The sequence below is a fragment of the Ovis aries genome, chromosome 2 (assembly GCF_016772045.2).
Source record: "Ovis aries strain OAR_USU_Benz2616 breed Rambouillet chromosome 2, ARS-UI_Ramb_v3.0, whole genome shotgun sequence".
Taxonomy (NCBI): Eukaryota; Metazoa; Chordata; class Mammalia; order Artiodactyla; family Bovidae; genus Ovis; species Ovis aries.
In genome coordinates this window covers 51,311,402-51,339,337 of record NC_056055.1, presented here as the reverse complement: position 1 = coordinate 51,339,337, position 27,936 = coordinate 51,311,402, and the positions used below count along the sequence as shown (strand labels likewise).

The following is a 27,936-nucleotide window of genomic DNA, read 5'->3' as shown; positions in this document are numbered from 1 at the left end:
TGTGTGCTCAATCTCTCAGTCGTGTCCAACTCTTTGCCACCCCAGGGACTATAGCCCATCCAGCTCCCCTGTCCATGAAATTTTCCAGGCAAGAATATTGGAGCAGCTTGCCATTTCCTACTCCACGGGATCTTCCCGACCCAGTGATCAAACCCGCCTCTCTTGAACCTCCTGCATTGGCAGGCAGGTTCTTTACCACTGCACCACCTGAGAAGCCCTTTCTGGCTGTAAATCTATTGTCAAATGAGCTGCATAAAATGTTATATTTTCTTTTTCTGCACAGCATTTTGTTTTCCCTGGAGTAATAACTGACTTGTTTTAATCATTGGCTCAGCTTGCTCATTTTCTCTAATCTCTAATTTAACCACAGACTCTCTTTCAGAATTTTGATCTTGTTACTCCACTGTGTTCTGGCTTCCACTGATGCTGTTTTTTAAAAATCCAAAGCCATTCTGAGTCGTAGTCCTCTGTATATACCTTCTTTTTCTCTGCAAACATGTAGAATCTTTTCTCTGTCCACATCACCCCATATTGACTCCAATCCTGAGATACTTGATGAACCTGGTTTGAGACCTCTGCATGGTTCTGTGGTATAAATCAGGCTGCTTCTTCATCTCTGGGATACTGCCTTCTTGGGCCTGTTTAAATCCATCTACTTTCTAACTACCAAAATGCTGTTGCTGATGACTCCTCTATTATCCTCCTCTGTGTGGGTTTGTTCTGTTTTAGTCAATTTGCTATATTAATAGTTTGGAGAGAAAGCAATATTGTACTAAGGTTAGGTATGGAGGGAATCCTTCTTTCCCGTGGAGAGTCTTGATTAGACTCCTCCCCAGCCCCACCCTGGGACCTGGCTCTCCACATCTGACTCCCTCCTCCCGAAGTCCTCTCAAAACAGCTGTTGCGTAGCTCAGTTCAGCTGGCAGGCAAATACCCTCAGGGCAAATTAATGACCTTAGTGTCAAATGTAAGGAGTTTGAAAAAATTACAGTAAACCCCAAAACAATATAAGGAAAGAGATTTTAAAAAAACAAAATGGAAATCAATGAAATAGAATTTAGAAAATGGAAGGTGAAGACCAATGAAACTAAGAGTTGATTCTTTGAAAAGACAAAAATCTCTGGGAAGATTGATCAAAGAAAAAAAAGAAAATATACAAATAAATGGTATTATATATGAAAAGAGTAACAGATAATAAGGTAAAGATAGACAAATATCTGGAGATTTTATCTCTTCATGTGGCTGTATTTGCAATAAAAGATAACTGAGAAAAAATGTAGTAAGAGAATGCTATCAACAACTTTATGCCAACAAATCTAAAGTCTTAGTAGAAATAAATTCCTACCAAAACTGAAAAAAAAAACAGATATTATGAATAGCCTTTAAACAATTAGAGAATTTGAAGGAATAATTGAAAAATATTCCCATAAAGAAAATTCAAGGCCCAGATGGTCTTATAGGTGAATTATACAAACATTTCAAAAATAGACAATCCCAATCTTACATGAATTCTTCTATGGAATATGAAAATAATGAATATTCCCAAATTCATTTCTTGAGGCTGGTGTAATCATAATATAAAAATTAAACAAGTATAGCATAAAAAAAGGAAATTACAGGTCCATTTCACTCATACATTTAGATGTAATAATCCTAAGTAACATTATCAAAAGAATTCAACTGTATATAAAAAAGATAATGTAAAATAACCAAGTTGAGTTTGTTCCAAGAATACAAAGGTGGCTTAATATTAGAAAATCTATAAAGGTAATTTACTACATTAATAGATTAAAGAAGAAAAAGCATATTATCTAAGTAGACACAGAAGAAGGTATTTGATACAAGTATATACTGACCAATGATAAACTTTTAAGCAGATTGGAAATAAAAGGGAAGTTCCTTAACCTGATTAAAGGATATCTAGAAAAACATCCAAAGGAACTATTTCTTGTGTAAACAATAGAAACATTTCCTTTAAAATCAGGAAAAGATAAGAATGCCCACTCTAACATTGTTTGTTCAGCCTTGTACTTACAAATTTGTTTTTCTTAAATAATTACATTTAGTAGAAGTTTATAAATAAAGAAAATAAATGAATGACATACATTTGAAAAGACAGAGAAACTGTCAGTATTTGCAGATGATATTATTTAGAAAACCCAAAGAAGTCTACAGACCAATTATTAGTTTGCAAGATTACTGGGTATAAAATCAACAGACAAAAGTCCATGAAATTCCTAGTCACTAAAGAAGAAAACGCAGACAATGAATAAATTTATGAAAGTATGCTCAACCTTTGTAGTTATCTGGGAAATTCAGTTTAAACAAAGATGGTATTTTATGCTTGTCAGATTGGCAGGTATTTTTTTTAAATCTGATACCATCAAGTGTTAGAGAAGAGGTAGAGTTACTGGACCCCTCATATGCTGCTTGTGGAAGTCACTGGTACCGTCTAAGTTAAGTCAGAGATGCCCTAGGCTCAGCAAATTATACTAGGATATATGCCCCTCACCAAATCTCTTCTGAGTGTATCCAAAGAGACATTTATAAGAATGCTTATGGCAATATTGTTTATAATGACAAAAAAAACCCACTTAAATGTTCATCACCAAGAAAACAAATAAAGATGGTGCATTCATAAAAAAGAAGAAAATAATTTGGAGTAAATAAACAGGAAATAGAAGGATATGATCCTACTTAAAATTGCAGCATTCCACCTCCCTGCCCCCACCTATCTGACTTTATTTTTCTCCTTTGCAACTCTCACATTCTAATATATAATTTATCTATAATTCGTACGTTTTGCTTATTGTTTGGCTCACCCTATGGGAATGTACACAAGAGTAGAGATCTTGTCTGTTTTGTTCACTGATGTTCCCACGGTTTGAAAGCGTACCTCATGTACAGTAAGCACCCAATAAATATTTACTGAATGAATGCAAGACAGCATGAAGCCACATATTGAAAATTTAAAGGCGTGCAAAACAATACTACCTGACACTACAGATCGACACCCCTTTGTGGTTTGGGTTACCTGTGTGAGAGAGATAGAGGGCAGTATGAGGATCAGGGCACCCAGGACCCTCCAGCTGTCCCCTTAAGGTTTTATTTCCTAAGGTGGCCACGGAGGGGGAGCATTTGTTATTACCAGCAATGTTTGCATGATGGAAAAATTTCGCATTACAACTTGTTTTAAATAATAGGAACAATTGCACCTGCAGTATGTATAAAGTTTCTAAGGGTTTTTCCGCATGATCTCATGGGTCAAGTGTGCCTATAAGACCAGCTCAGAGCAAGATGGGGCCTGGCACTGGGGTTCTTCCAAATTGCCCAAGAGGGGAAATCCCAGCCTGAGGAGGAAGAAACAGTTGCCTGGGGACACCCCTCCTGGATGAAATGGGAGGGTCTGTGAGAACTGGGGTTTGTCTGACGCTGTCCTCACTCGGGAGCTGGGGGCTTGCTGCTGGGCCCCCAGGCAGGGGCACGCTCCTCTGAGGCAGCACTGGTTTCTGTGTCAGGAGCTGCCCTAGTTCAGAATCTGAGTCCCTGTGGTCTCTCTTTCCTTGCCTGGATTATGAAAGAGTAACTAATGACCTTGTTCTGTCTACCTCAGAGGGCTGTTGGGAGGACCAGACAGCAAGGAAGGAAAATTGCCCCGACAGTATCAGAGACCAGAGTCCCAGTGCAGCTTTGCATTTTCCCCTTCGATATGAAACACTTGAATGTAAACATCATCTATGTTGTTACACAATCTTCTTCTTTTCAACTTTTTGGCCACACAGAGAGGCATGGAGGATCTTAGTTCCCTAACCAGGGATCGAACCTGTGCCCCCTGCAGTGGAAGCGCAGTGTCTTAACCACTGGACCACCAGGGAAGTCCCACATGATCTTCAAAATGATAATTTTTATTGGTCAAAGAACCATCAAGGGCCCCAGCATAATTTACAGAATCACTCCCCTCTTGTAGATTGTGTTTACCATTTTCCTCAACTGTAAGCAACACTACAATTGACATCTTCATGTGCTTGCATTTTGCTTTGCTCTTTTGGAATTACTTCACTAGGATAAATTCCAGAGTCACTAAGTAGTCAAAGTATGTAAATGGCTCTTACGTTGAGCTCCCATGCGAGAATGGCTTGCATTTTTGATGGGTTCTATCAAAGTGCTACTTCCAAATGGTTGGCCCTTGTGGTATGTGTAGGACCACTGCACCTTACTCCAGGAGGGGCCTAGTCCTGCTGGGGCATAATTCAAAATTCACCGAATTCGAGACTAATCCTGACAAAAGATGAGAGAAGATGTTTATATTTGTTCACCTGTTTTAAAAAATGCCCTACGTGGCAATATTGTAAATCCAGTTGGCAGCTCACTTAACTACACAGCTTCAGAGTTGCTTGTTTCTTGACATAACATTTTAAAAGGTGGGAGAATTCAGACAAAATGAGACTTTATTAACATTCATAAAATACTTACCTTGCAGATTTAAGATACTCACAAAATGCTGCCATGCTGTGCTAATTTTGTCACACCATTTCCACCATGGGGCACTGTTATTTTAATTGTTATTTTTTCCCCTAAAGAAATAGGTCTTCTAACTACTACCAAGTTTGCAGCTGCAAGCCTGTAAGAGCCACCTATAGGGCAGGGAAGGAGGAGACAGCGCAACATAGGCTCCTCTGTTGGAACCAGCTGATAACTATATGCTCCGATTATTAAGAATTTACTTCCTGCCAGGCACTGTGCCAGGCTCTTGCCTGTGTTACCTCATTTAATCTTTGATACTAGTAAATAGGTACAGTTTTCCCCCTTTACAAAAGAGGAAACCAAGGTCTGGGTCCTAGGGATGTGGCCATTACAGACATAGCAGGTAGACTCAGAGAGCAAGGTAGAACTGATGTCAAGGGTCGTGCTCCCAGTTCTGTCCCTAATTTTTGGCTCACTGCTCAACTCTTCTGTGCCTTGTCTTTGCCACCAGAGTGAGGCTAAGGACCAGGGATGGGCACTGGGCATGGTACAACCTCTTTACGTGCCCCTGCCTGCTATGGGCCCCCGGAAAAGAGAATCACTGTCTTTTCTTTACCTGCACAGAACACCAGGAGAGTCTCCATCTCAATGCTCAGCTGAGCAAGGACGGTCCACACAGACCAGACCAGCAGTGGGTTGGTACACGCTGTGTTTACAGCATCTTCATCACTCACTCAGGAGCCCCAGAACTCGGACTTGTCATTCCCCAAACACTTTCTGAGCACCGTGCTGAACGCCGGGGAGCTGGCCTCAGGGCCAGGGAGCCCAGCTACACTCCGCCTTGTGACACAGCTGTGGGACTTGGGTAAGTCATGTCTGTGGCCTCTGACCGCAGTTTCCTCCTCTGTAAAATGGGGATGAGAATGTCTGCCTCAGAGGGTTGTTGTGAGGCCTGAGTGAGGAGAAGGTGTGACTTTGGCCTCATGAGAGGCCCTGTAAAGCGTGAACTGAAGCAGGCCCTCCAGGTGTTCTCTGGATATGACTCAGGTGCCCGCCAGGGACCTCAGCCTGACACCAACACCCCAAAGAGACCACAAGAGAGAAAGTGTCAAGCCAGGAGGGGGTAGGACAGACTTTCCCTGAGGGTTGGGAAGGGTTCTCAGAGGGCTCCCTGGAAGAGGTGGTGTTTGCACCAAAGGAAAAACCAGTCCTACTGAGTGATCAGAGCTGCCCCCTGCAGCCAGGACTTCCATTTAGAACCTGGACAGAGGACTGCCTGTAGGAGGTAAGCTCAGACTGATTCCACCCACCCGCAGAGGCCAGCCCCCCAGTGTCTCAGGATCTCTGCCACCTGCTGTCACAATGCAGTTCATTCCTTCATTTGGTTAATATTCATTGAGTATCATGTGCCAGGCACTGCGGTCCGTACTGGAGATATGTCAGTGAACAAAACTAATCCCTTGCTCCTTTCCACAAAATTGGTGCTGAAGGTGAAGAGGAAGCCCCTGCCCCCTCCCAAAGCCCAAGGCAAAGGAAAGCCCTTGAAGACTGAGAAAGCGGTGTTGAAAGGTGTCCACAGCCGCAGTAAGAAGACCCAGAAGTCACCCACCTTCCACTGGCCCAAAACACTGTGGCTCAGGAGGCAGCCCAGATATTCTCGGAGGAGCGCCCAGGAGAACCAAGCTTGACCACACCGCCATCATCCAGTTTCCCCCACCACAGGGTCAGCCGTGAAGAAGACAGACAACAGCACACTGTTCATCGTGGAGGTCAAGGCCAATAAGCATCACATTAAGCAGGCTGTGAAGAAGCTCTGTGACACTGACGTGGCCAAGGCCAACACCCTGATCAGGCCTGATGGAGAGAAGAAGGCGTGTGTTCAGCTGGCTCCTGGCTGTGAGGCTTTGGACATTGCCAACAAAATTGGGATCATCTAAACCAAGTCCAGCTGGCTAATTCTAAATACAACATTTTTATTATTAAAACAAATCCCTTGCTCTTAGAGCTGACATTCTGATGAAGAAGAGAGGGAAGCTAGACAATAAGGAAAAAAATTAGGATATTTCAGGTTGGTGGTGAGTGGTAAGGAGTGACGAGAACAGAGAATGAATGGGGCATGGGTGTGATCAGGGAAGCTGCAAAGAGCCAATTTTTGAGTAAGATCAATAGGAAGAACATTTCACTTAGGGGAAACAGCCTGCAGGAGTGCTGGCAGGCAGAGTGTGCAACGTCAAGGGATTCCAGGGAGGTAGGAGAGGGGAGGGAATGAGGATGGAGGGCATCGTGTGGCCCTTAATGGGACTGACAGTATTCCTGAGTTCCCCGCAAGGGTAGCAGGGAGCTCTTGGAGAGCTTCTGAGGAGCCATGGCTTGGCCCTGGTTGCCTGTGAGCAGAGACTGGAGCAGGGTGAGGTGGAAATAGGGAGATGGCCAGGGGACCACTGCAGAGGTGACCGTGTCTTAGGTGGGGTGGAGGCAGCAGAGGAAGAGAAGAAGGCAGATTCTGGCTGTGCTTAAAGGTGGAGCCAAGAGGAACTTTTGATGAGCTAGAGTCTACCGCCCCCCCCCAAAAGCCCTCCTGGGGCTGCAGGACTGAAAGGCTCCCTGTGACCTCGCCGAACACCACCTGGAAGCCTCTGCCTTCCAAAAGTTATTGGGGAAATTAGACCTTAAATGCTTCGTTTTTGTGCTTTTTTCCAGAAATAAAACCAAATGTAATCACTGTAAGAAAAGCTCCACCCCCAAGGTGCTGCTCCCTCCGGTGGAGGCAGGGATTAAATGAGATTTGCAGGACTGTCTTGACTCCCAATTTAGATGCTTTCCATAAATTAATTACAGAGGCAAAGTCAGGAAGGGAGACATGGGGAGCAGGTCCCGGGCAGCTCTTCCCTCTTCCCGGAGAGCCAGGCTGCTGCCAGCGCTGCCCTGGCCTGTGGGCTCCAGGAAGATGCTGGAACTCCCGATCTCTGCCTGAAGTTTGCTGCTGTCAGTCCCTGCGGGTACGCATTGTCCTCACGAGAAGAGGTCCTGGGAGAACATCGGGCTTTGGGCTTTCTCCTAAGGGCAGTGGGGAGCCAGGGAAGGTGGCAGGCAGGGAGGAGACGGGACCAGATTTGCTTTTTAGAGGGAACCTCTGGCAACTCCAGGAGACTGGCTTGGAGGGGAGGCTGGGGGCCCAAAGGTCAGGTGGATGAAGAGAAGGGAAGTGGGGTCATGTAAAGAGACAGGAGTTCCCACTAATAACACATTGCCCTCCATGGGCTGCCCCTCATCAACACGGCTCTGCCCTCTGGGCCCAGGCCTGATGCCCACCTCACCTGGAGCCTGGAGCTCTTGTTGGCAGGGCCTCTTGGGGCCTAGATCAAGGCCAGTGACTCATTTCTGAACATTTTTGGCTGAATAAGGCAGTTCTACCTAAGCTATTTGTCTCTCCTCGTCACAGTTCAGGGTTTTGGCCACAAACAGTGGCAAATGAGAGAGGGATTTCCGGAGGTGGTTTATGGGACTTCTGCTGAAATAGTTGAGTGTACTTCACCTGCAGCCTGCAGGGAGATGAGCCATCCCTCCAGCTCCACGCTCTTTCTTGTGTTTTAGTCACTTAGTTGTGTTTGACTCTTTCCTACCCCATGGACTGTAGCCCACCAGGCTCCTGTCCATGGGATTCTCTAGGCAAGAATACTGGAATGGGTAGCCATTCCCAGGGATTCTTCCCAACCCAGGGATTGAACCCAGGTCTCCCGCCTTGCAGGTGGATTCTTTACCATCTGAGCCACCAGGGATATAGTTAACGCTCTTCCGTGGCTTGTCCTAACCATGGCCACCCTGGCCTTCCGGCAGTATGCCTGAGCTCCTCTCTGGTGTACCCCTCAAGCCCTTTTCCTCAGCAGGAGGAACACCTGGGCAAGGACAGGGTAGGATCCAAGCTTTTTGTGAGACCTCAGGACCCAGCTGGGGGGACACTCAATAAACATCTTCTCAGTGAGAGAACCCCTGCAAGGGTGGGCACCATCCCCATTTTTCAAACGGGAATACTGAGGGTCAGTAGGTGACAGTGACCTGCCTGGGCCAGAACCTGCACATCCTGTTCCACATCACAGGGCAAGGCCACACCTTCTCCTCCAGGAAGCTGTACTCAGGTCTCCTTGGATGGTGCAAACTGATGGTTGCAGGGAACATGGAAGCCCAGCTCTCTTGCCTGGGCTTTTGAGAACCCTGACATGTAACTTACACTCCAGGGCCCCCTGGGATCAGACTGAAGTTACCTTCTGCAGGAGGAAACCAGAAATGGCACCATGTATGATGGACAGGGAAGCCTGGTGTGCTGCAGTCCATGGGGTCGCAAAGAGTCTGATACGACTGAGTGACTGAACTGAACTGAACTGAACTGATCTCCCTCCTCCCTACCTCCACCCCTCCTGGATCCCAGTCCTTTCCAGGCTCATTCTGGGAGTACTTCCTGGATAAATCACTTGCATTGGAATCCTCAGCCAAGAGCTTGCTTCTGGGGAACCCCATGCTCAGCCCTGCCATGCCCACAGTCCAGTCTGCATGTGGAGTTTTGCTGCCCCCGACCTTGCAGCTGCCCTGGGCCTCCACGGCTCCATCTGTATAAAGGTGGTGCCCGGCTCCAGTCCTGTGTGAGCACTGCTGCTCTTCCGGTCCTGGATCCCTGCCTCCCAACCCTCCCCCACCCCTTGCCACAACTGAACTCAGCCATCAAGGAAAGAGGAGCCCTACCTCATGTAAGAATGAACAGTTCTCAGCTCACAGAACCAAGTATTCAGGCTGTTACAGCTCATTACTAAACCCCAGCCATGCCCTGAGAAAGATTACAGAAACAGCTCTGGTAGAAATCCCCAGCAGAAATAACCTGCTCCTGCCACAGGGAGCCCTGCAAATCTGTGGTCATTCCCCTGCTCACCTCTACCCAACCACATTCAGGTGTTTGCAAGTCAGTGGGCTTGCAGCATCTGAGGGATGGTGCCCGCTTTTGGGTCCACGTGTAGGATTTTGCGGGCTTCCTTGGTGGTTCAGATGATAAAGAATCCACCTGCAATGCAGGAGACCCAGGTTCTATCCCTGGGTTGGGAAGATCCCCTGGAGAAGGGAATGGCAACCCACTCCAGTATTCTTGCCTGGAGAATCCCATGGACAGAGGAGCCTGGTGGGCTACGGTCCATGGGGTTGCAAAGAGTCGGACACGACTGAGTGACTGACGCACACGCACACGCACACGCACACGACTTTGTACAGCTGCTGGGGGCCTTCAATCCAGATTGTCCAATGGAGGGAACCTGAATCTGGGCAGCAAGAGGCCCAGGTTGGTCACCGCTCTGCTTGGAGCCTGCTGGTGGCCCAAGCAGGTCACCATCCCCTACTGACCCTGTTTGAAAAATAGGGGTGGCGTCCACGCTTGCAGGGGTTCCCTCATTCATGGGGAAGATGTTTACTGAGTGTACCCCAGGCTGGGTCCTGAAGTCTTACAAAAGGCTTGGATCCTACCCTGTCCTTGCCCTGAAGTTCCTCCTGGTTTGTGGGGACAATGGGCAGGGTAGGAGAATGATGCAGGTCAGTGGGAGAAGTGGAGTCTGTTGGGCAGAGTCAAGTTAGCACATGGAGGGGCTGGCTGGTGGCTTGGGTCAGAGGAGTCGTGGATGTTGTGGTCAAATGCTGTGGTGTCACTCTGTCTTGGATTTGAGGGCAACTTATGACCTTGGGCGAGTCCTTCTGCCTCTCTGAGCCTCAGTTTTCTTGAGGAATCCTAACAGGGCCACTGTCAGGCCTGTGTGGTGCTGAAGTTTACATTGTTTCAAATCTGACATAGAGCTGAGCTCAGTGTGGATGGAAGTGACTTCCCTATACCCCAGGCTGGGGTCCTCTGCTCCCCAGAAGAGCAGGCCGAGGGACTGAGAAATGGGCAGGAGGATTCCTTTGCTGGGAGCAGAGCTGCAGCAGGGCTGGAAGTCTAGGGGCAATCGAGGTTTGCTGAGAGAGCTGGGTCACCCCCATCCCTCCCTGTGCTCTGGTGAGTCCAGTCCCTGGAAAGCCTGTGGGGCAGGTCCTGCTAAGCCTCCTTCCCTTTCCCCCAGTCTGCGGCTCCACACATTCACCTCATCCCCCAGACACACCTCACTGGGAGCTGAAACTCAAACACATTATCCAAGGGCCTGGGCTGGTCAAAGGGGCCCAAATGGGCCCTTTGCTTCCTCTCTGCCCAGGGCTCAGGCCCATATGGCCGTATCAGCTTTCAGCGATCAGATGCGAACCCACACAGAGGCCAAGATGGAAGCCACACTGAGCCTAGCTTGGTGTGTATCATTAGGGGACTTCTTGTCCGTCTCTTGGCCTCAGTTTCCATATCTGTATAATGGGCAAGTAAGAGATCTCTGAGATCCTTTCACCAGTCATTAGAGCCATTGTACCCTCTGGCCCAGAGAGGTAAAGGGAGCCCAGACTAGAACCCAGGCATCCTGCCCCCAGACCAGGGCTCTAGGACCATGAGCGTGAGCAGAGGGAGTCTCCCAGGTTATGGAGCTGTCAGGCCTTGAGATGATGTGGAGGAGCTAATTGCTCAGGCCTCTGGATGTCTGGAACCCCAGCTCCTAGCTTCCTGCATATGCCCCATCACCACACACTCACTTCAAGCACAGATCAGGGGCAGGCACTCCCCTCAGGGAGGAAAGGATCAGATGATCTCAATTCAGTTCTGCCCTTTATCAGCTGTGTGACCTTGGACAAGTCACTTCACCCATCTGGGCCTCAGTTTCCTCGTATGTAAATTGGGCGTACTAAAATCTGCCTCACTGGACTCTGCAGAGATTAAATGCTCTCATGCATATGAAATTCCTGGCATGGATCAAACTCCAAGTGGAAATTTCCTTTCCCTGGGCCTCTTCCCTTCCTCCTGTGTCATTATTTGGCTCACCTTCCACTTCCCATCTCAGCTGCTTGTACTTCTCTTCCCCTTGGCACACGCCTAAACTTTCCAGCCTCTAGGCCCCTCCTCATGCTAATCCTTCGACCAGGAATGCCTTTCCTCCCTCATTCCCACCATTCTCAATCTTATTGCTTTTGTTGTTCAGTTCAAATGCTGCCTCCTCCAGGAAGGCTCTCCTCCGAGGAGCTCTGTACCAGCAGACAAGAACACAGATACAGCGGCATCGGAAGGGACAGATCTCTGCCTGCGGTGGCTTCGGGTACCTCCTGCTTGGGTCAGTCACACGTGTGGAGCATTGTTCTCCCCTGCCCCGCAGTACACAAAAGTGTCCACTAGGTGGTGATGGAATGACAAAGTCGAGCGGAGATGCACAAGAAGGGAGGCCAACGAGGCACCACCGATGTCATTCATTCACTTCTTCAACACATATTTCTGAACACCTGCCATGTACAAGACTGTAGGATGACAGTGGCAAACAGAGGAACAAAGTCCCTGCTCTCAAGGAGCTTATGTTCTTGTGACAGGAGGTAAGAGAGAAAAAACAAAAAAATAAGGAAATAAAGCAAGAAAAGCCAGGATAGGGGTGAAGGCTGTTCAAAAAACACTGGGACCCACTTGTGTTCAGACTTTTGAATGAGCATTTCTTCAGGAACAGCAGGATCTGTAATCAGAGCATCACTTAGGGTCTCCGCGTGGCTGAGCTGGAGCATTCCCCATCCCCTTGTTCACAGTGTTCTCTTCAAACCAGCAGCATCACTTGAATCTCACAGGAAATGCAGCTTCCTAGGTCAACCCTACATCTACTGAATCAGAACCTGCATTTTAACAAGATCCCCAGGTAATTCATCTGCACATTACAGTGAGAAGCTCTGCTCCAGCCAGAGGTCAGGGGGTGACCTGCGGCCATGGGCCAAATCTGGCCACCTATTTTGGTACGATGCCCAGGCAAGAATGAGTCTTGCTTAAACAAATGAAATCTAGGCATTTTATGACACAAGAAAATTATATGTACAGTACTTCAAATTTCAGTGTTCATACGTAAAGTTGTATTAGCACACAGCCATGCCCATTTGCTGACGTGTTGTCTGTGGTGGCTTTCAGGCTATGATGGCCACAGCTGAGTAATGCAACAGAACTGTATGGCCCACAGAGTCTAAAATATTTACAACTGGGCCCTTTGCAGAAAAATTTTGCTGATCTCTGCTCTAGTTCATCTCCTTGAAGAATCAGGGCAGTAACTTGTCAGAGCTCACAGGAGCCCAGTTTGTATTTCCATATTCCACATAAGGTCTTGTTACACAGCCTCTCGTTTGGGCAGTTGAATTGCCTTTGTCTTTTCTGGATTTGGAGTGATAACCTCACTGGAAAAGATTCATGACTGATTTATGATATAATAAAGACATTTCAATGAAACTTCTATTTCAGATGAAGCTGGTTTGGAGCCCAGAATGGGATGTGGGTACCCATGGAAACTGGGTTCTTTTTAGTAGAGTGTGCATGACTGATATGAGCCTTTTGTTGAGAAGGGAGGGAACCCTGGGCTCCTGAGGAAAGGAAAGGGCTTCATAGGTCAGCACAGGGAGCTGGAAGGAGACTTTCTGGCCATAACCCGCCCACAGAGTGAGGGGTCCTGACCCTGTGGGGTGCTCTGAGGCTTTGGGACAGGCCAGCAGTTGAGACTTATCTCACGTCACCAAGTACTTGCCTGCTGTGTCTCCAGTAGGAGTTTTGGGGTCTTGCAAGGGTGTGGGTACCGAGGGGGCACAGCAGAGAGGACAGCGGTCAAGGTCTGGACTCTGGGTAAGGAAGCAGCTCTCCCCGACTCTGCCGCATCCATGGTCCCCGCTGTGCTCGTGCTTGAGGGCAGAGCTCAGCCTGCCTCAGCCCCTCCCTACTCAGACCAGCTGCCCAGAGCAGCTCGCAGCTCCCCTTTGGGGCCCATGCCTCCCACATCAGGACCTTTGCTCCTGCTAGAGCCGGGCAGTGACCGCAGTGCCTCCCTCTGTCCCCAGCTGCCTCTCCAAATCCTCCCCATAATTCAGGGCCCCGCTCAAAGTCTGCTCCTAGAAAAACTTTCTGGTTTCTCCCAAGTTAGTTTCTCTGCCTCCTTCAGCACCTTGAACCTTCCTCAAAATTAGGAGCACCATTTCTCTCTCTCTCTTCTCAGCTGCTGGTTGGGGAACAGAAGGAATAAGAGCACAACCCACAGTCATATATACTCAGATTTAAACATCATCTCATCCACTTATTAGTTGTGAATGCTTGGGCAAGTTTCTTAACATTTCTGAAACTGTTTCCTCATCTGCAAAATGTGAATAATAACAGCACCCACCACAGAGGGTTGCTGTGAAAATTAAATGAGATAATACAGATAAAGGACAGCCATGGCCACACAGCTGGCAGTCAGTAAATGTTAGCTCTCCTAGCATGTTGGAATAATATTATTACTAGTTGTTTGTTGAATAAATAGCTGAGTGGCATTAATTCTGAATCAGAGATCTGATCAGCACCCAGGGACACCTGTGCCGCACCCAGTACTGGTGGGCACTTTTCTATATGGTGCCTCTTTCAGACTTTCGCTGTGGCCTCTGAAGCAGCCACTCTCCCTGCCTCCCAGCCTGTAGCTGTCCCCGCGCTGTTTGATATTCAGGTGTCTCTGGAAGCATGCTGGGCTGTGTCACTCTATGCCTGAGTGGGTGTGGGGAGGGCAAGTTTACAAGGTCAGCCCTGGGGTGCTACAATGGGACTCTGGCCTAGAGGACCAAGGCTGGACTCTAACCATGGCTGGGGGGAACAGTGGTGGATGGAGGGAGACACGCCCCCAGGTCAGCTGGGCAGGGCTCAGGAGGGTTACTGGGTTGGCTCAGGCCCTTAAAGTTCCAGGTTCCAGAAGGCAGGAATAGGGAACAGCCTCAGAAATTGGGCAGAAACCAGATGACCAGAACAGAGGCCCAAGAGCCAAGTAGACCCCTCAGCCAGGCTGACCTGATCCAAGACCCCTGGGCTCTCTGCATCCCCTGACCAAGGGTAGGAGGGGTCCAGGGCTGGAGCAGGGGAAGGCGCTGCAGGGGGCGCATGGAGAGTGAAGCCCCTGAGGACAGGGAGGCAGACAGTGGACATGGGCGTGGCTGGGGCCCATTCTCTTCCACTGGCCAAAGAGTGAGGATGAACTTTGGTCCAATTTATCAGCATTTCCTGCGCACCTCCGAGGCCCGGGCCCTGGGTTCAGCACACACCAACCACCATGACAGGGAATGGCTGTCCCTATTCTGTGGTTTTGGAGAAGGCAATGGCACCTCACTCCAGTACTCTTGCCTGGAAAATCCCATGGGCAGAGGAGCCTGGTGGCCTGCAGTCAGTGGGGTCGTGAAGAGTCAGACACGACTGAGCGACTTCACTTTCACTTTTCACTTTCATGCATTGGAGAAGGAAATGGCAACCCACTCCAGTGTTCTTGCCTGGAGAACCCCAGGGACGGGGGAGCCTGGTGGGCTGCCGTCTATGGGGTCGCACAGAGTCAGACACGACTGAAGCGACTTAGCAGCAGCAGCATTCTGTGGTTTGGAAACCAAAGCTCAGACAGAAGCGCTTTGCCAGATGCCACCTGGCCAGTATGCGGCCAAGGCAGATCTTGTGAGCCGGCCTTGTTCTCACAGAGCCTCACACACAGGCCTGACCCTCTGCTTCTAGGCCCTCAGGGGTGTCCTCACCCCCCTCTGGGTACGAGGCTGCATAACATGACCACAAACCTAGTGGTTTCCAGCAACAACACCCCTTGACTATCTCACAGATGACCAGTCACATACAACTAGATAGAAAGTTCCACAAAGCAGGAGATCCAATTTAGAAATAGACCCTAAAAGACCCACATTTAGTATATGATAGAAAAAGATGGTTTATTTCATAAAAGGTGTTGAATAATTTGCTATCTGAAAAAATAAATGGATCAAAATTTCAGTAAAAAATTAAACCGCAAAGGTACCAAGCCTAGAAAGCATTATACACACACACGTGTATATGTGTGTGTGTGTATATATATATATATAACTCCATGTGAAAAAGATTTTTTTGTGAAAAGGCAACTTTAAAACATAGCCCCCCAACTCTTCCATACTCTTCCCATCAAGAAGTGGGGTCTCTGTCACCTCCTGATTCTGGGCTCAGCGACCGTGTGGCCAAGAGAATATGGCAGAAGTGAGGCAGTGCCATTTCCAGGCTCAGGCCTTAAGTGCCTGAGAGCTCCCTGTTCTGTCTCTTGCAACGGCCCAGGCTCCAGGCTGTGAGAATGTGCAGGCCACAGGCCGGGGGTCCTACAGAGGGCCCAGCTGATGGCCAGCCTCAACAGCCAGGCACTTGAGTGGGGAAACCTTCAGCTCCCTGCAGCCCAGCCACCATCCAACTTCTCAGGAAAAATCATCCTGAATGAGACTCTCTTACTGAGCCCAGCCAACCTCCAAAACCATCAGAGGTAATAAGGGAATGATTGTTGTTGCTTTAAGCCACTGTGTTTTTAGATAATTTATTATGCAGCAGTAGATACACTGTGATACACAGTGTGTGACAAAACCTAGAAGCCACAAGAATAAAAACGTCTTCATTAAAAATAATTAACAAAATCATAAGACAAAAAAAACCTGGGGGAAAGACCATATTTGTAACTCATTATAGACAAAGGGCTAATTTCGTAATGTACAAATAGTACCTACAAATCACTAAGGCAAAGATGCCCAGCTCACCTGAGTAGGCAAAGAACATCCATAGATAGTTTATGGAAAAGGAAATGGCTCTTAAATGTATGAAAAGTGCTTAACTTGGCTCAAAAGAGAACTAAATTAAAATTAAAATAAGATGCCATCAAGATACAATACGATACCATAGAGTGACACAGGCCTCTTTCTGGGCCAGTCTCTCCTTCCTATCTGGGCCTTGAAGAGGCAGACTGGATTCAGATTAACATCCACAGAGAAGAGACCAACAGGTAGGGCTTTTGCCTTCTAGGAGCTCCCAAGCCTGGGAGCAAGTATGCGAATAGCCTGTGGTAGAGATGAAGCCGGCAAAGCTGAGAGAGAAGTCTGGGCCCCTCACTTGTTTACTCAGCATGTGCACCTCTGACCAGCTGCTATTGCTGGGGTATGGGTTTCCTTGAATGTGTTACTATTTATTAAGCACTCGTGACATGTGTTACCTTGTGTGGTTAGGCCACTCACGGTGCTAGGCTCTTTTCTCTGTATATCTGCTGCTGTATATCTGGTCCCTGCTTCACAGACTATCCAATCCTCTTATAATTAGAGGGCTTAATTAGTCCCTGGTGACTGATGGGCCCACCTGATGCCAATTCCCTCCTGCAAATGGTCGCCTTCTCCCTCAGGTAGGAAAGACTGCTGCAATGTCCTGCCAGCGTCTGTTTGGCAAGGTGTGGCTCCAGGACCCTTTGTATATGATCCCTGTCAAATAAACCACTGATGTCTCTGTCTCCAGGCTCTTTCTTCAGTTTCGAAGCTAGACAACTACAAGGCTTGTAGGCCTGAGGTGTGCAGCCCAATATACCTGCTGTTTGTAAGTACTGTACATAGGTATCCTCTCAACAAGCCATGAGGCAGGTAAGTACTATTACACCTATTTTACAGATGAGGAAACTGAGGCATGTAGAAGGTTAGGACTTGTCCTTAGTGGGTCACAGAGCTGCGATTTAAACCCAGGCAATCTGGCTCCAGAGCCCGAACTCACCTCTCTCATGGCCTCGGTGCTTGGTGACTATCAAACATGGCCCAGGGCCCATGCAAGTGTTGCCTGCTTAATTAATAATCACAATAGCCCTCAAAGGGAAGTGCTCATCACCCCATCTTGAAGCTGAAGAAACAGCCTTAGGAAGAGGATGTGAACCGACCAAGACGACATTGCTGGTAAGTGACAGAGCTGGGAGTCAGACCCTGTCCACCTGACTGCAATCCCAGTCTCTGCCCATGACCCCACGGTCCCGCATGGCTCCAGCATCTTGGCCCTGACCCCATGCCTGACCTGCTTTCGGCCAGTCAGCAGGTGTCCAGCAAACTGGGTGGCTTTCAACTGTGGGCTTCCTGTGGGAAATTGCACCAAGCATTAAGGAGGTCATTCTGGGATTCAGGCTGCCCTGGTCCAGGCTCCTGTGTCTGCACGATAGGCCAGGCTCAGAGTCCAGTCTGTGTGGCTAAAGACCACTGCCTGGATCATTGCGACCATGATGGAACAGACCTAGAGAAGATGGCCGGCACAGCAGACCCTGGGAATGGGGATGACCCTTGACCACACCCTTCTCCCCCAGCACAGGCAGCGTACTCACAGCTGTAGGCACCTTCACAGGCACCCCTGCACGTTCACACAGGACCTCCCGTGGCTGCCTCTTCACCTATCCCAACCCCTAAGACCGACCGGAGGCTCTGAGGCAGTGAGTACTCAGAGGTAGGCCCTGGTGGTCAAGGGCACGAGCCTGCCACCAGCTCCAGGGCCAGTCTGTTTCCTTAAGGCTTGATCACACAAACGCAGAAGTGCACAAGGCGCACACTCCCCCCGCTCCGGAGCCAATCCACACCCTCGCCCCGCCTGCTCCGGCCCCGCCCCTCCAGAGGCCCCGCCCCCTTCCCGGCCCGCCCGCTCTGGGCCCAATATCCGGCGGCTGCGGGGTCAATGAGGCCAGTGAGACTCATGAAGGTGTTCATCACACGCAGGATTCCCCCCGAGGGCAGCGCCGCGCTCGCCCGGGCCGCAGAGTAAGAGCCCGGCGCCCCCGGACCTCTCCGCGCGCCGAGTCCCCTCCCTCCGGGCGCGCGTTCTGCGGGTGGCGTCGCGGGAAGGGGTTGCGGAGCCGGGGGCACCGCTCCTAGACCTCGGGCAGCCTGTACGTGGGGTGACTCAGCGTCTCCGGGCGGGCCGGGGGGCGGCCTCCCGCCACCCACTTCTTTTTGGTGGGGCGGACACGGCGGTCCGTGGGGCCAGGGAGAACTGCGATCCTGCGCTTGGGCCTTCGCCTAACTTTCGAACCCGTGCCTGGCTGGAACGGTCTTGGAGTTTGGGGAACCTTAGAGAAAGTCCTCAGGGGCCAAGCTTTCTCCAGGCCCATTGCTGTGCCCCTGGGAACCGCAGTTCCCGTGGCACTTGCAGCGAGGGTGGGGTGAAGGCTGGAGCCTTCCCCAGTCGTGGGCGTGGGGAGAGGGGAGACTACTCATGTCACAAGGTCTGAGCGACCTCTGAGGTCTCTTGGACGGGTCAGGGGCCTTGGCAGTCACTGGCCTGGTCCCTTCGTCGGTTAGCAGGGGGCCTCTGGTAGCACTTCTTAAACTGAACTCTGCACCTTACCAGGTGCTTCTTATAAGTAAACTCTTAATTCTTCAACGCTGTGAAATCAGTGCTGTGATTCCCACTTTACAGAGAAACTGGGAGAGGTCAGGTACCTTCACCAAGCTCTATAGGTGGCACAGCTGGGATTAGAAATCTGCTCTGTGGCAGTCTGAGCACTGCGGTATGCAGATTTTCACTTCCCATGTCAGGCGAGGAGAAGGTGGACCCAGCCTTAGAAACAAGTGCTAGGGGAAAATGAAATTTGTTTCTTTTGTTGCCTGCAATCAAACTTTTGCTGAAGACTTGCTGTGTGCTAGGCATTGAGGGGGAGAGGGGAAGGCAAAGACAACAAGAACACTAGTAGCGGCGCTCACACTGCTGCAGCGCTGGGCCACTGTTCAGGAAAGGAGGCTGCGTGCGAGGAGGCCGGCGCCTGGGCCGGGGGTGTTGGAAAGTGCCAGCAGCTCTGTGTCTTGCACATGTAGATTTTCCGTGCGTTTTGGCTGCATTGAATTAAATGTCATGGGCCAGAGGTTGGGCAGCACTGCTGGGAAACATGCCTGGGGCCCACCAGCCACTCTGGAAGCGCCCCTTGAAACTCCTCCCTGTTGAACTGCTTTGGTCTTGTCCATGGCTCAGATGGTAAACAATCCACCTGCGATGCGCGAGACCTGGGTTCGATCTCTGGGTTGGGAAGATCCCGTGGAGGAGGGCATGGCAACCCACTCCAGTATTCTTGTGTGGAGAATCCCCATGGACAGAAGAGCCTGGTGGGCTACAGTCCCTGGGGTCGCAAAGAGTCAGACACGATTGAGCGACTAAGCAGAGCACAGCACATGTACAAAGTCAAGAACAAGGGTTACTCGTTTCACGGACTCACAGGAGAAGATGCACAACCAGACAAGGGGTCCAAGCCCGGCTGCTGCCAGGAGCCCCCTCCTGGCCTTCTCAATAGGCAGCCTGGCCCGGGAGCTCGCAGCCTGTGAGGCCTCCTGTGGGGGTAAAGAAATCTCTTCTTGTGTTGAGCTGAGAATGGTCCCCGTGACTTTCTCCTTTCAGCTTAGGCCCTTTTCAGTCCTTACTGGAGAGCTCTGCTCTGTGACAGCCTTCACCCTTCAGCCACCCTCAGAACAATTCTGAGGCTGCCCCCACCTAATCTTGACTCCCCTCAGCCAGCCCCAGGCAGCTTGAGGCCAGAGCAAGCAGAAAACAATGTTTTCCACTCTGACAGGGTCGGTGGATGTGGCCGGAGAGCTTTGGGGGCCTGTGGGCACCTGAGGGGCTTGCCCACTTCTGAGTGGTCTTCCCTTTGTCTTCAGCTGTGAGGTGGAGCAGTGGGATTCTGATGAGCCCATTCCCAGAGAGGACCTGGAACAGAGAATGGCTGGGGCCCATGGCCTGCTCTGCCTCCTCTCGGACCGCATAGACAAGAAGCTCTTGGACGCTGCAGGTGTGTGTGCTGTGCAGGCCTGGGGAGGGCTCCCGGGGTGTCTTGGCCTGCTGCTGCTGCTTTCCAAGCAGGTCTTTAGTGACTTCAGCGAGCTCTGAGGGCATTCACTGTGGTCCTAGGCCACAGCTCCATGTGGCACACACTGTGCCCCTCTTTGCTGGCTGTGAGTCCCCGGAGGGAGACCTTAAGAGGGCAAAGACCATGGTGTGGAGGAGAGCCAGGGCCCTGGGCCCTTTTCCAGCTCTGTTCAGGCTTGGTTTATGACCTTTAGCAGGGCCCTCCCTTTTCCAGACCCATCTATATATGTGGGAAGGCCTTGAATCCCTTGAGGAAAGATACAAATAATGCTTTTTCTGCCCAATAGGAGCTAATCTCAAAGTCATTAGCACAATGTCTGTGGGTGTTGACCACTTGGCTCTGGATGAAATCAAGAAGCGGTAAGTGCAACTTGGGCTCTGGAATAAAGGGTGACTACCAGAGAGGGAAAAAGAGGAGCTGAGTATCTATTTGTTTTTCCTTCATATCTCTTGACCATTTGGTGAAAATGTAAGGTAGCCAATGATAAAATCTGCCCATGTGTGCACAGGTCAGTTAAGATAAGTCTGAGCAGTCAGAAACAGTGGCTAACAATGTCCAGGTAATATCCTTTCTCATTCATTCTTTTTTTTTTTTTGACCCTCACATCAACCCCTTCAAGTAGAAAAGGCAAGAATTATTATTTCTCTCTTCAGATGAGGAAATTCAGAAAAATTAAGTAATCAGTTACTGGAGCTCCACACATTGGAGCTTGTTCTTCCATCTTATATCCTTCTCAAAACGGGAGATGGTCAAGAGGGGACTGAGGGCTGGCCAATCCTGGGAGCCCACTACAGCTCTGAGCTTCCCAACAGGCAGCGCAGAAGGAGCAAAGCTGCATCACAGCAGTGTCCCAGCAGTAGAAACTGGGAAGGTGCTTGAAGCCATTGACCACCAGCTCTTTGGTTCATAGTGGGATCCGCGTGGGCTACACTCCGGGTGTCCTGACAGACGCCACGGCCGAGCTCGCCGTCTCCCTGCTGCTTACCACTTGTCGCCGGTTGCCGGAGGCCATCGCGGAGGTGAAGAAGTGAGTGAATGCCCAGCGGGGAAGTTGGCTCTGCTCTGCACTTGCGCACTCAGTGCTGCCCCTGGCCCAGGGGTGATCCCCAGCTAATGAGGGAGACAGACTCAGGCAAGATACTAAAGTGCACTGCAGAGCTGAAACAAACAGGGCGTGAAGGGAAATTGTGGGGTGCAGTGTGGACCAGGGAAGTCTCTGCAGGAGTAGCTGGTGGGCATCCTCAGAGGGCCCTGTCCACCCTTATGTGGATCCAGAAGGCTCTGAAGACCGAAGGCTGTTTCATGTTGCTGCAGATACACTGACGTGTTTGATACAGGTGCCACCCCAGATGTTGTCAAGTGTGTTATGCAGAATACAGCATATATACTTTACCCCCTTTCTAAAATCTGAAAATTTAAAACATTTGACCTGGGAGTTTCAGATTGAGATGGGGCTGTACATCCCGAATCGGGGAAAGCACTCAAGGTAGGGGGGACTGACCCGAGCAAAGCCCAGGAGGCATGTGGATGCAGGTGATCAGAATGTGGACCAGGAGAGGGGCTTCGTGGTGGGATATGGCAGGGGCGAGGCTGCGTGGGACTGAGTAGACACAGTGCTGAGTGTCCCTCCCACCCTCCTGTCCAGGGAGTTGGCCCCTTCATCGGGGTTGACTCAAGATAGGCTGCATTCCCCCGTCTGTCCAGGGCAACAGGGGTGGGCCTGTGTTTCCCCTGGAGCACTAAGAACATTGGTTTTGGAATCCCACATTCCAGATTTGCAACCTGCTGCTCTGCCCTGGCTGTGTGACCTTATACGTCGCCCTTTCTGATCTCAGCGTCCCTGTCTGCAGAAAGGGAGGAGAACCTCTGAGCAGCTTTCCAGCCCTCAGATTCTGTGTCCCCGATTGCTTTAAAAGAGTCATTCCCACTGCTTATCCGCAGTACCGAGTGGCTGTAGGTGTAACTTGTGGTCCCCTCCATCCTTAACTGTAGGGTGGGGCCTGTCCCTTGGACCACAGCCCATGCCTGGGAGTGTGGGGTCTGTGCAGCAGCCCTCATCTTTGCCCAAAGCCAGGGCCGCTCACCTGCCCCTCCTCCCTCCCTGCAGCGGTGGCTGGACCTCATGGAAACCCCTGTGGATGTGTGGCCACGGCCTCTCACAGAGCACCGTCGGCATCGTTGGCCTGGGGCGCATAGGTGAGGCTCCGTCTACCCATTTGGCTTCCTGGCTCACATGTCTTGGTTAGAATCTCCAGCACCCTGTGTCTGGATGTTGACAGACTTTCTTTGGGAAGGGTCGCCATACCTGTGTGCAGTAGGGATATCTCCAGCGAGAAGACATAGCATTGTAAAAGATAGGCCAAAACATAAAATGAGTTCCTTAAGAAGTCACTAGGTGATAGATGTAAGAGCCGGGGTTCTTTATGATTATAGCTCCGTACAGAGCAGATGAAGCTGTGATGGCTGAGGGGTTGGGGAGCCCTGCTCCCTGAGGCCTGGTTTCTAGAAGGCATTTGACTCCTGAAGCCTTAACACAGAAACCAGAGGGTCCAGTGGACAGAGCTTACCTGTGATTCTGAGGCAGGGCAGAGCTATTTTTCTTCCAGTGGCCCCAGCACTGGAGAAGTCCGGCATCCTACCTGGAGCAAAGGCGAGGCTGAGGGTAGGAAGTGGGCATAACTTGTCTGGCTAGCTGGCAGCCCTGCCTCCCACACTAGAGAGTTGCTTGGAGGAATCCAGCAGCTTGGGGGCACGTTCTGAGTCAGAAAACACAGCTGCCCAAGCCCATCTTGGCAGCAGCGTATGTGGAAAGGTGTTAGAGGTGGGGTGAGTTGGCAGTGCCATCAGAGTCATTTGGGGTCTGTGGCTGCATTAACAAGCAGAGCGTCCAGAGGAGGCAGGGGACCATGTGGTCAGGCCTTTCTTGGGCTGCCAGGTCCATCCAGTGCTCGGGGAAGGTTAGAAATGGCCCTCAAGATGGCCAGACCACGTGAGGACAGCCCAGGCCAGTCCCAGCCACACAGGAGCTGTGGTCTCTGAAGGATGGACCCATGAGCTGAGGGCAGTGTGGGGTGGTGGGGGCTGGGTGCACTGTGGCAGGATTAGTTAACGTAGGAAAGGACTTTGCCCCCCAGCTCTTCCCCCAGGGGCTCCCTCTCCCTGGAGCTGCTGGGCGCTGTTCCCGCCCTCGCCCTCCGAGGGCTCGGGAACAAGTGCTGACTCTTGACTCCTTGCCACCAGGCCAGGCCATAGCTCGGCGTCTGAAACCATTTGGTGTCCAGAGATTTCTATACACAGGGCGCCAGCCCAGGCCTCAGGAAGCAGCAGAATTCCAGGCAGAGTTTGGTAAGTAAAAGCTGGATTTCCGCAGGGGCCCCTTCTGCTTGGCCAGGTGGTTCTCTGTATTTGCTGTAATGGCAGCACTTTGGGGTAGAATGCAGGAGCTCCACAGGCCTGTGATGTCCCCTGGGCTTTATCTGACTTCCCTGCCCTGCATGCAGAGGCCTATTAGGGCAGCGCAGGGACCCAGCCAGGCGACACCGAGTCCCCTCAGTATCAGAGAGACTCGGGTCTCCTGTCCTGTAGGGTCCCTTCTCACTGTTGTCTTTGTACACACACAGCAGTAGGGGTGGTGATAACGTGTAACGAATTGTACATGTAAGGATGATACATGTAAGGAAGTGCTGGGAACTTTCGCTCAGTTTCCATCATAAACTGGTGAGCGCTGACTCTCAGCCTTGCCTCTGGGTGAATCCAGTCCCCTGGCAGGTGCATATCTTGGTGAGCAGATGGCAAGCTGGATTTCAGCCACTCCACCCTGTTGGCACATTGGGCCTTGAAAGAGTGAAAGCAGTGTGGCCTAGATCCCTGCTGTGTGACCCCGAATAAGCTTCTGCTCCTCTCTGGTCTCAGTTTCCCCACCTTTAGAGCAGGGGGCTGACTGAAGGATATAGCACACCAGGATCCCGTCAGTGGCTATCGACTGTGCAGTTATCAGAGCTGTCCAGGTGGGGCGCCGCCTTCAGGAAGCATCTTGGGAGTTTCTGTTATGGGAGGGGGGCGGGAGGGGTCAGGTCTCCCACCCTCTTGCTGTCCTTAACCCGGGACACAGCACCTGACGGAGCCCTGCGCTCCCCCAGTGTCCACCCCCGAGCTGGCTGCCGAGTCCGATTTCATCGTTGTGGCCTGCTCCTTAACACCGGCGACCAGGGGGCTGTGCAACAAGGACTTCTTCCAGTGGATGAAGAAAACAGCTGTGTTTGTCAACATCAGCAGGTATCCTGGGTCACCGGGCGAGCCTAGAGCGGGGCTGCCCCTGCTGTTGTGATCCCCACAGGCTGTCGATGAGACTCAGGCTGAGTCTATGCCCTCCATAAACCAACCAACCGCTCAACTCAGGACAGTAAGGGCCCCAGAGCACGTCCCAGCTGCTCAGAGCAGGGCCTGGTCTGGCTCCCAGCAGTACCTTGACCTTGCTCAGGAAGTGAAGGCACCATGGCAGCAAATTAGGTAACTTTGTTCCTCTAACCACAAACGGTTGGACTTGACAGTCTTTATAGCCTGTTAGAGGCCAGCCTTCATGGCCCTGAGCCTGGGTTTGTTTCTGTGAGTCAGTGAGCTTGAACTCACACTTCTGGGAAGACAGACCCAAAACCCAGGTTGTCTTGGGTCCTCAAAAATGTCTGCAGGGTGCCTCTAGTCCACTGAACATGTCACGGGAGCAGACCTTCCCTCCCAGCCACTCCAATCCCTTCTTAGTTATTACTAGTGCTTCACGACACCCCCTGTCATTCCCAGGGGAGAAGTGGTAGACCAGGACGACCTGTACCAGGCCCTGGCCAGCGGTCAGATTGCAGCTGCCGGTCTGGACGTGACGACCCCAGAACCACTGCCTACTGACCACCCTCTCCTGACCCTGAAGAACTGTGGTAAGAACCGCCCTTTGTCAGAAACACTTCTCCCGGCGGTGGCTCTTCCCACTGCGGGTGATGAAGCCAAGTGGCAGTTCTCCCAGACACTTGGCTTAGGCACCATGCCCCTCCAAGCCACAAGCCACAGCTATCAGAGGTAGGAGGCAAGCTCCAGAGGCCCTCCCTCAGTCTGCTGAGTTTTAACCACCCCAAGCTCTCTAGCTCAGTGGGTAAAGAATCCACCTGCGATGCAGGAGACCCCAGTTTGATTCCTGGGTTGGGAAGATCCACTGGAGGAAGGGATAGGCTATCTACTCCAGTATTGTTGGGCTTCCTTTTTGGCTCAGCTAGTAAAGAATCCTCCTGCAATGCTGGAGACCTGGGTTGGGAAGATCCCCCAGAGAAGTTAAAGGGTACCCACTCCAGGATTCTGGCCTGGAGAATTCCATGGACTGTATAATCCATGGGGTCGCAAAGAGTCAAGTCGGACACGACTGAATGACTTTCACTTCACTTGACTTCATTCCTCTCCCCCATCCCCTAGCCCCAGGGGAGGTTTGACATTGCTACCCCTGTGATACCTTAGTGCAGTGGTTCTGCTATCGGTCACCTGGAGGGACTGACCAAATGCATGGTGCCGGGCCCCCATGGGCATCCGCCCAGGACGTCTTGGGTGGGGCCTGACAACATGTGTCTAACATCTTGCCCGTGGCGGTTACGCAGCCCGGGAGCAGTGAGAACCACTTAAGAGTTCCTCTTTAGCTTCCTCAGTTAGTTAACAATTCTGTGCTGAGTTGACAATTCTGTATATTACGTTCTGTCTATTCAGGTAGCTGGTTTGGTTTCCGTCTCCAGACTAACACATAACTGTTAGGGCCGTAGGCCATCTGGGCCAGTCCTGCCCTTTGCTTACCCTCTGGAATGGAAAAGCACAGAGAAGGCCTGCAGCTGCCTTCCCCCCTTTAATGCTGCTGTTGCCACAGCCCTTGGAGGCACTACCATTCCCACCCTGTGCCTGTGTGAAGGGAGCCCGGGCTGTGACGGCCAGGCTGTTGCCCAGAGCTGGGAAACTGTCCCATTCCTGAGGCCTGGCACTCAGCGCAGTGCCCTGGGACTGCTTTCAGAAGGCACTCTCTGGGGACCGTTGACCCCACTTGCCCTGCAGTGGGGTCAGAGGGCACTGTGCTGTCCAGCCTCTCATCTGTTATTTCGGGAGAAGTTATTTCAGAGGCCTGGGGCCTTCGGGGGGGCCCATGGTGTGGACAAGCTGGTAAACTGGCACCTGTCACTGTCTGGTATCTGAAGGGTGGGTCTAGAGAGGCTCTGGGGACCCCTTCTGGCCCTGACCCTCATGCTCAGGATGCATATTTGTCACCCTTGAGCCTGGGTTTGGTGGCCCCGAGGAGAGGAGTGCTTTGAGACAGGAGGGAAGGCAAATCAAGAAGTGAGGGGGGTTCTCCTTATTCTTTTTCCTGGCAAACTCTAGCCCGAGGTAAGGCTCTTGAACCACCCTTCTCATTTCCTGTCCTTCCTCTCCTTTCCAGTGATCCTGCCCCACATTGGCAGTGCCACCCACAGGACCCGAAACATCATGTCTGTCTTGGCAGCTGACAACCTGCTGGCTGGCCTGCGAGGGGAGCCGATGCCCAGTGAACTCAAGCTGTAGCCACAGGGGGACTCTGTGGACCAGAAAGCAAGTGGCCCTGGGCTTCTGTCAGACGCACCCTGGCTTGATTGGACCCACAGGGTGGGAGCCAGAGGAAAAAGTCTGATCTGTACCCATTCTGCAGAGGGAAGACTGGTACTAACAGATGTGCTGCACTTGTGTGGTGGAAGCATCCCAGCCCCAAGTGTGTAATTCTATTAAATAATTCTCGGAGATGTCTGGGCATGTAACTGGGAGAAACTGACAAAAGCATCTGCTTGGGTTTCCTAAGCCAGGGCCTCTAGTGACTCCAGGTTCTGCTTCCAACCCCCATCCTCAGCCCCGAGCATTTGAATTCCTAGAACCTGTCCAAGCCACCTTCAGTTCAGTTGCTCAGTCATGTCTGACTTTGTGACCCCATGAATCGCAGCACACCAGGCCTCCCTGTCCATTACCAACTCCCAGAGTTCACCCAAACTCATGTGCATCAAGTCAGTGATGCCATCCAGACATCTCATCCTCTGTCGTCCCCTTCTCCTGCCCCCAATCCCTCCCGGCATCAGAGTCTTTTCCAATGAGTCAACTCTGCATGAGGTGGCCAAAGTATTGGAGTTTCAGCCTCAGCATCAGTCCTTCCAGTGAACACCCAGGACTGATCTCCTTTAGGATGGACTGGTTGGATCTCCTTGCAGTCCAAGGGACTCTCAAGAGTCTTCTCCAACACCACAGTTCAAAAGCATCAATTCTTTGGCGCTCAGCTTTCTTCAGTCCAGCTCTCACATCCATACATGATCACTGGAAAAACCACAGCCTTGACTAGAAGGACCTTTGTTGGCAAAGTAATATCTCTGGTTTTGAATATGCTATCTAGGTTGGTCATAACTTTCCTTCCAAGGAGTAAGCGTCTTTTAATTTCATGGCTGTAGTCACCATCTGCAGTGATTTTGGAGCCCCGCCCCCCCCAAAATAAAATCTGACTTCAGTTCACTGTTTTCATTGTTTCCCCATCTATTTGACATGAAGTGATGGGACCAGATGCCAAGCCACCTTAGCCTCAGCCAAAAGGCCTCCAAGTTTCTCTCACTGAGGACAGGACAGTCACAGCCCAGTGGTGACCACAGCAATGGGACCTGCTACC

General features: G+C 50.9%; 1 protein-coding gene, 1 non-coding gene and 1 pseudogene across 6 annotated transcripts; 2 read left to right on the top strand and 1 right to left on the bottom strand.

Moving 5' to 3' along the window:
• Positions 1-3,802: 3,802 nt before the first annotated feature.
• On the bottom strand, positions 3,803-3,875 carry TRNAG-UCC (transfer RNA glycine (anticodon UCC)). The gene has a single exon. It is a non-coding gene; the product is annotated as a tRNA-Gly (tRNA).
• A 2,025-nt stretch (positions 3,876-5,900) lies between these two features.
• Positions 5,901-12,814, top strand: LOC105607616 (large ribosomal subunit protein uL23-like; annotated as a pseudogene).
• On the top strand, positions 7,290-27,790 carry GRHPR (glyoxylate and hydroxypyruvate reductase). Of its 5 annotated transcripts, XM_027964412.3 has the most exons (9): positions 18,042-18,147; positions 20,035-20,165; positions 20,530-20,602; positions 21,154-21,270; positions 22,351-22,439; positions 23,484-23,588; positions 24,383-24,518; positions 25,041-25,171; positions 26,698-27,790. In XM_027964412.3, the coding sequence occupies exons 1-9, from the start codon at positions 18,065-18,067 to the stop codon at positions 26,817-26,819; spliced, it is 987 nt and encodes a 328-aa protein (XP_027820213.1). In that variant the 5' UTR covers positions 18,042-18,064; the 3' UTR covers positions 26,820-27,790. The 5 variants fall into 5 exon arrangements, with proteins under 5 accessions (XP_060265275.1, XP_027820213.1, XP_060265274.1 ...); XM_060409292.1 differs by lacking the exon at positions 18,042-18,147 and adding an exon at positions 7,290-17,304 and having other exon boundaries at positions 25,041-27,790; XM_060409291.1 differs by having other exon boundaries at positions 25,041-27,790.
• Positions 27,791-27,936: the final 146 nt, after the last annotated feature.